This window comes from Triticum urartu, chromosome 7 (genome assembly GCF_003073215.2).
Source record: "Triticum urartu cultivar G1812 chromosome 7, Tu2.1, whole genome shotgun sequence".
NCBI lineage: Eukaryota > Viridiplantae > Streptophyta > Magnoliopsida > Poales > Poaceae > Triticum > Triticum urartu.
Genome location: NC_053028.1, coordinates 468,101,855 through 468,109,620, shown reverse-complemented (window position 1 = coordinate 468,109,620; position 7,766 = coordinate 468,101,855). Strand labels below are relative to the sequence as shown.

Below are 7,766 nucleotides of genomic sequence, written 5' to 3'. Positions count from 1 at the left end.
ATATATGCATTTGGCTGTCAGAACTGTCAAACTTAACTAAACACTAAATCAAATCGACCAAATTAGCTACTAACCTTCTATGCACAAGCTAGGAATCTCCTCCCACTATCCACTAAATCAAATGCCACCAGCTTCTCACACACACATGCATGCTCACATCTACTCACTCCGTTCCAAATTACTCGTCGCATAAATGGATGTATCTAGAACTAAAATACATTTAGATAGATCCATACCTGTGACAAGTAATTCGGGACGGAGGGAGTAGAACTCAGATATGTGGCCAGGCCGCTCCATTCCAAGCACAAGATGGTGGTAGGTAGCTAAAACAAAAGTAAACCAGCTTCATTTGCTAACTACTAATGCACAACCAAAGAAACCATAACCCTACCAGAGATAGAGATCTAACCTGCACTTCGCTGCTGACTGACTCAGCGTCGGACGGGCTGCCAGAATCGCTCCAGGAAACCATGGCCAGGAGCTGTGCAAATGCTAGTTCAAGGGTTCAAGGGCAGGGATGGGGGAAGGGAGCTTGCTGCCGGCGTCGACAGAGGGGGAGGGAGAGGGAGAGGAAGGAGAAAGGGGAACAGAGGTGGGGGAACGGGAACAACAACGGTAGGTGTGTGTATTAAACTGTGAAGTAGTGCGGGTTGATTCAACGAAACGGCAGGGGCCTTTGTGCAAAAATGCAAGTGCTGACCGGTCCAAGCTCAGGACTGCCACTTGTCGATCTGTGATTCGCTCTGGACCAAATCATCACATAGGGGGTCAAGTCGTGGGAGCCATCAGTTACATTTTGCTAGTTTTGGACTAAATCATCACATCTTGTGCAAGTTCATGGACCGAGGGTGCTATTATACCTCAATAATAATCATAAAAACAGTTTGCACTATTGGCCCACCCCTGATTTTTTTTTGAAACAGCTCCAAAAGGTAAACATTAAAATTTGTTTTTTCGTACACAGATGCACAGCTGATTTTTCATGAAAATTTGTACGTTTTCGAAATATGTTTTCCATAATTCGGAGCACGCTCCTGTGTGCAGAGTCCTACGCGTTGAGACCCTGCGCTTCATCATCGTCATCACCGTCGACCCCTTTGTCCGTCTCGGTTTCGAGGGAAACACGAGTTGCCAGATCTCCCGGTACGGACCGGAGCTCCCTTCTCCCATGGCTCTCTTAGCCTGACCCGACCACGACCGAGAACCGCACTAACCTCGCGCGCTCTACCTCTGTCTCTCTTTGCTTCTTGCAACCAGGATCCGCCCCTTCCCCGACCCGAATCGCGCGGAGATGGACGCCGGCGGCGCCGACCTGAGGAGCAGCATCAAGAAGTGGAAGATCATCTACCCGGTGTACCTCAACTCCAAGAAGACGGTGGCCGAGGGCCGCCGCATCGCCGCCGCCAAGGCCTGCCCCGACCCCACCTGCATCGAGATCGCCGACAGCTGCGCCTACCTCAAGATCCCTCGCGCCATTGAGGTACCCATATCGTTTCCCCCCTTTCTTTTCGTTGAAATTTTGCAGTCCGGGATTCCCCATGTTCTTCCTTAGATTCATATATATATACGGGCGTTGATGTTTGGACTGCTTATGGTATTATATGCAGTTGGATAAGGCATACCCGCGGGATTTCTTCCAGGTGGGGAGGGTGAGGGTGCAGCTCACCAATGATGACGGCTCCCCAGTCAACCCTGCAATCACAACAAGTAAGCGCTAAAACTGCTTATTGATCCTGGAACACCCCTTGTCTTTCATCTCTAAGCATTGTTTGATAAAGTGGAAGCTATGCAATGTAAAAAAAAAAGGTCAAGGCCATCTAATTCTATACACGCTCATACCATTTGCAAGCTATCCCAATTCCTGTTAGTGCAGCTAGTAGAGCTTTCAGGAATAGATTTCTGCTATGTCAATGTTTCCTTCGCTTTTATGAAGTAAGGTCGGTCCTCTTTAAGTCCTAAAGATGTTACTATCACGAGCTATTGTTAAAATACACACTGTTAATTCCCTGGAAGGAATTTAATTTTGGCTCCATGCAACTCTTGTTGTACTGTTTTCAAGGTTTTGTGAAATCAGTATTCCCCTGGTATGTTAAGATGTTGATTCTCCACATTTTAATGCACATCAATGATGCATGGTAGAAGAACTGTTGTTCATTTTCTACGGGACTCTCTCTTCATTTAACCAATGCAATGTTGTGGATACGAGATTACAATCTTAATCATCATAAGTTGCAAAGATTTGTTTCTTTGAGATGAGTGCTTTGGAATATAGTCGCTCCTAAGTTAATGGCAAGGAAGTCTCTTCTAAAATGAGCAGAAGATAATCTCCACAGTCCACACTAGTATGCTATAACTATGGGCCATCTTAATTAAGTATATATTCCTACCTGATTTCTCATATTGATACTATCATCTTGAATTGCTTACACATGGTTTTTGATGATTTACCCTTTTTTTTGCGGGATAAGGTTTACCCTATTGACTATTATAGTCAGGTAGTGATGCTGTGAAGTGTGATCAAGTTGTGGATCTTCAGTAAATTTAGTAGTTCAGGACAATGCAATGAACAATGTAACATTCAACGAATTCAATGTCTAGTCTTTTAATATATTCGGCTTGGCTTGATTTTTTTTTCTGCTCTTAGTTAGACAATTTTGCCCAAGTCAGATGTGTGTGGCTGATCCATCTCAGCATCCTGACGCATATTTCCATTTTAATGGATCAACAAATAACAACACATAAGTATTACCAACATTGATTATCAAGAGTTATCTTTCTAGGAGAACTGAAGTTGCAAATATGAGTGAATAAACTTACTCCCTCCTTCCATCTATATAGGGCCTAATACAATTTTCGAGGCTAACTTTGACCAAATGTTAGAGCAATAAAATATGACATGCAACTTACACAAAGCATACCGTCAAATTCGTATGTGAAAGAAGCTTTCGATGATATAATTTTCACATTATGCATGTCATGTACTATTAATCTTGTCAATAGTCAAAGGTTGTCTTAAAAAATGCATTAGGCCCTATATAGATGGAAGGAGGGAGTAGTAATCATATTACATGGCATACTAGGTGGCATAGGAATAAATAAGAAATTATGCTGAAATGAAATAAATGACGGTAACTCATTTTAACATAATAACGGTTAAACAAACTTACTATCCCATATTGCGCTGTGAAGTCACATTCAAGAGTTTTTCATACTAAGCATTCGACATTCTCCAAATCTGTTTAGTTTTAGTATGTCTGTGACAAGGATCTGCAAACTTGGAAACAACCATGAGAATATTCACACAAAAAAATGTTTCCACCCAGCTCTCGGGACTCGTAGAGTTATGGTGCACAGACATAAAAAATAAGCAAAGGCTGCGGCTTGGCTTGTTTTGACGAGTACATGAATTCTCGTGAAGCCTTGTCCAACATAGCATGACTAACTAAAAAGGGTAAGTTTGGAGATTAAAAAGAAAGGACAAGGTTGAGATAAACTACATGGACCACTTTATTTTGATATGCTTCCCTGGACGTTAGTTGGTAAAACAGTAAAATGTTTTTTTTTACTGTTTTCCTTATGCAAATGGAATTTCTGCTTACACAAGCTGAAACTTTTCTGGTAAATGAGTTTTGGAGCATAGCGAATAAAGGAACCCATAGATAGGAGATATAAGACCATGCTTGCAAAGGATTAGGAGATCTGCTATAGTCGTCGTGGACCTTAAACCGTTATGTTTGCAATGAAGTATTCCCTGTTTGTGCTATCAGGAAATAAAGTATTGTTGACACGGATTTCTTTTGTCCAATTTTTTTTGTAGATAGATACTTTAGGAGATCCCTTGGGTGCTGCATGTGTTTGTCATGATTGTTCCATTTCCAGTTTGTAGTATGGTTATTTTAGCCGATTTACTAGTCCTTCGTACTATGTGATTGTAGCTTAGATGCAACAGTATGGACAACATGGCTTACAAATACACCTACAATAATAGCATCCTTATCCTTATTCAGCTGAGCGATGCCTGGAATTGGGCTGGCTGCCATTGAGGCCTCCTTGCGCACCTCCCATTGTCCACTACAGGGCACATAAATACTTCTCACTTTGGATGTTGTGTGGCATCAAAGCGCCAGGGATTTAAGTGTGTTACCCTATGTGGATCATGTATTTCCTGGGCTTTGCTTGGTAGTGTCGTCAAATCTTGTGCATTGTGCTTTTATTTAGCCCATCTTGGTATGGACAAGAATGCATCAAAAGAATGTACTTATCTTCGGTTATCCTTGATGCTGTATAATACAGCTAGTTTGATTTTACCATCTCTATGTAATGTGGGACCATGCCTATGCATCTGTGTTGAATCGAGTTCTGTTAGCCAGCAGCTCAGCACCATGTTAGTGATATTTCTTATCTGAAAATTGTATTCGCTGTTAAGTAGAGCTGATGCATGATAGTGGAATCTTTAGTTTCTTTCCTCCAAATTCAATTTTTTTTCACTGTTGGCGAGAACTTCCATCACATATACTCCCTCCGTTCACTATTATAAGCTGTTCCAACCTTTTTTCTGAATCGGATGTATATAGATGCGTTTTAGTGTGTTTGTTCACTCATTTCAATCCGTATGTAGTCCATATTGAAATATCCAAAACATCTTATAATAGTGAACGGAGGGAGTAGCTCTTAAGGTGGTCAAAATTGTCTAATAGGATAAACATGACTGTATTCACCTGGATGTTGCCTCTAGTATAATGTTGCCTTATATAGTTTTGTAGATTCTCTGCAACCCTTAAGCTTTTCCTGTTGCCCCTCACAATTGTGTGTGCATGTAAGTTAGTTGTTAATAGAGCCTTTATCTGTTGATTTGTAGTGTCTAAGGCCATCCACCCATATCATTTGGAGACGTATTTTTGCTATTTTTTTAGAGGATTCAGGGGGTAATTACAATGTTGCTTAATGTTATTTTTATGTTTTCTTTTTAATTTGCTCAACACATTTTGTTCCCTTTTGGGGGGAATAAAGACTTGCAGTTGTAATTCCTAGTTACTTTGAACATGGATATTTCCCATGATATGCATGTCTGTCAATCTTGTATTTACTCAACGCATTATGTTCTCGGGTTACTTTGATATGTCTGGCAATCTTGAGATATTTATAGCGCGAAAGGATATTTCCCATGATATGCGTGTCTTTGAACATGTTTTTGTCTGTCCTACTGACACCAGGTCTTTGCATTGCAGAGAAGCAGCTAATGATCCAAATAGCAGAGCTGGTCCCCAAGCATCATGGGAGGACTAAGAAGCAGGAACCAGTGGCAGGTCCATCAGTTACAACTACTAACAAGAAAAATAAGAAGAAGAAGTAGCATTCTGTGTTGTTTTTCTGTTCATAGAAAGTTTTCTAGAAAATTCGTCAGAGGGAGTTCTTGGCTGTCTGTCTGCTATGAGGCCTGAAAAACTGTGAATTTTCTGAATTTCTTATTTTATATGGTGACTTCTGCAACCGTTTTTCTTGTGGCCTTGAAAGACTAAAAGTGGGAACTACCTACTGTTGTTTGCAGCATTGAGAGAGTGAGTTTGCAGATGATTTCAGTTTGGTACTTGCAAATCCAATGGAAAATATACTTTGTTAGAAACTAGTACGAATGGATGGAGTTCCACCTGAAAAGATATGTGTGGCCTGGCCCTATATATAATTTAAGGCCGCGTTTGGTATGGATGTAATGTAATAATTTAATACATGTGTATTTAACTTACCGGTGTAACTTACCGGCCAGAGCTATTTCCAGCCAGAAACCAAAATGACGGGTGGACGTCCGTATTTTTTATAAGTGTATGTAGAAGGAAAGCGATAATGCAAACAAGGCGGTGTGTCGCTGGAAGCAAGTGGAAATGCAATTGTTCCAATTTTTTTCTCGTGAATGTTTGGTTTGCAGAATGCCACTGAAGAAAATGTTATCTCCTGAATCTTTTTTTTCTTTCTTCTAAGTGTATACCTCAAGTTTTGGTTGTCTTCGTGGCATGCTATCACAAGTTATATGGGTCGGAGGGAGTAGTAAAATTGTCTCCAGGCCTCCCGTAATCAATGGGTTTTATTCTTTCTAGACAGTAGAAAATTGCTTCTCCATGTCACTTTGGTGAAAGAACATAGCAAAAAGATTGCATCAACTGTGTAATCAGTTACAGATAAACTGGAACGTATAGCCATATCCAGCAACCAAACCAGTTCGATACAGCCTGCTGATGAACACTAAGTATGAGAAAACTACGACAAAGTGCCTGGTTTAAGTTTCTGAAAGTGTGGGGAGGACGACCCTCCTAGCATTTTTCTCCTCAACATACCCCTTCCTTTGTTCTTGTGCGCATGCCATGATCCTCTTCGACTTTTCGCTCTGAAACAACATATTGAAGGAAATGAGAAGACACAAAGTGTATCCAGACTTAGAACAAACTAAACAAAAAGAGCAATAAAAAACATCAAGACAACTCTCATGTGCTACCCTTTACCCGCGAGCGTGGAAGATCAATAGTCGATATCTGTCTCCAAGTTGTAGGGTTCTCTTGTGTACATCACGTACCATTTTCTTTTGTTGTCTCCCTCCCGCGCATACCCCTTGACACGCCCGACATGGCTGAATTTTGCCCACTCAGGGCCCGATTGTCCCGCAGCTATGGATCTGAGCAGTGCTATGCTGCAATCCAGATTCAATTGCCTTGGGTTTACGCCTCGCATGTATTCCGGAAGTGCTTCCATGCCGTAGTCCTCTAGAAAGAGGTTTTGGAGTAATGGCACACCCTCCAGTACCTTCATCTTTGGGCACATGATGATGGTGAGCTTCTGCAATACGGGGAGATCGGTGATCCTCTCCAGGTCAGGGTTTTGGGACACTTCAAGATCGACGATAGAAGCAAAGTTCTCAAGTGAAGTGAGGTGTTGGATGCTTTCTAGAGATAGTTTTCTCAAAGCCCTTGCATGGTAGGAAAGACCCGGAGGAAGGCACCTCAGTTTGCAATGCTTGAGCTGAACCTCCTCCAAAACGGGCATGGCTTTCACTTCTTCTTCCCACTCCCATACCTCCCATTGCACCATTTCTTTTAAGTCCAGCTTGTTCAATCTGGGAAATGAAACCATTGTCTTGGAAGGAGGATGACCACAATGATGGTAGAGTTGCATGAATTCAGGACCAACATGCTTGATTGCTGGAGCATGGCAGATATGAATGAATTGCAAGTATGGGAGCTCACATAAACCATCAGGCAGTTGGGTGCAGCAAGTCAGGTCATCAATCCAGAGAGTATTTAAGCTCTTCAGGGCCGTTGCAGATGTGGACGTCATCCACCTTTGTAGCCGTCGGCCAAAATATCCTCCAATTTCCAGGCGTTCTAAGCAATGTGGAGGGCACAACTCATCAAACAACCCTATGATTTTTCTTTGCTCTTCCTCAGAGACGCCTGCTTCCTCTTCCACCAACCCATCGTCTCCCGTCCTACTACTGCAGCGTAAGATCAGCTCGGTAAGATGCACTTTCTCACACAACCTTGCCTTTTCAGCAGATGAGGCATCATATACATTCTCCAAACTGTTCAAACCAAGCTTCCTTAGCTCACAAAGAGGGCCCAACTCTTCCAAACTACACCACTCGTCATCCACGTGGCCTGGAAACCCGAAAAGTATCCTCATATTTGATAGCGCACCAAACCCCCGAGGTATGGTGGCATCTTTACTAGTTTCATTCATGTTAAGATACCTCAGGTGTCCTAGTTTCACAATGCCACTAG

At 42.1% G+C, this 7,766-nt stretch overlaps 2 protein-coding genes across 2 annotated transcripts; one reads left to right on the top strand and one right to left on the bottom strand.

Annotated features, from left to right (window-relative positions):
• The first annotated feature begins 1,013 nt into the window (after positions 1-1,013).
• LOC125522054 (signal recognition particle 19 kDa protein-like) lies at positions 1,014-5,550 on the top strand. Its single transcript, XM_048687125.1, has 4 exons — positions 1,014-1,143; positions 1,258-1,480; positions 1,608-1,707; positions 5,229-5,550. Exons 2-4 carry the CDS (start codon positions 1,292-1,294, stop codon positions 5,351-5,353), a joined length of 414 nt encoding a protein of 137 aa, XP_048543082.1. The 5' UTR covers positions 1,014-1,143; positions 1,258-1,291; the 3' UTR covers positions 5,354-5,550.
• Positions 5,551-6,317: 767 nt separating this feature from the next.
• On the bottom strand, positions 6,318-7,757 carry LOC125522053. Its single transcript, XM_048687124.1, has 2 exons — positions 6,495-7,757; positions 6,318-6,379 (listed from the first exon to the last, which is right to left on the bottom strand). The coding sequence occupies exon 1, from the start codon at positions 7,723-7,725 to the stop codon at positions 6,511-6,513; it is 1,215 nt and encodes a 404-aa protein (XP_048543081.1). The 5' UTR covers positions 7,726-7,757; the 3' UTR covers positions 6,318-6,379; positions 6,495-6,510.
• Positions 7,758-7,766: the final 9 nt, after the last annotated feature.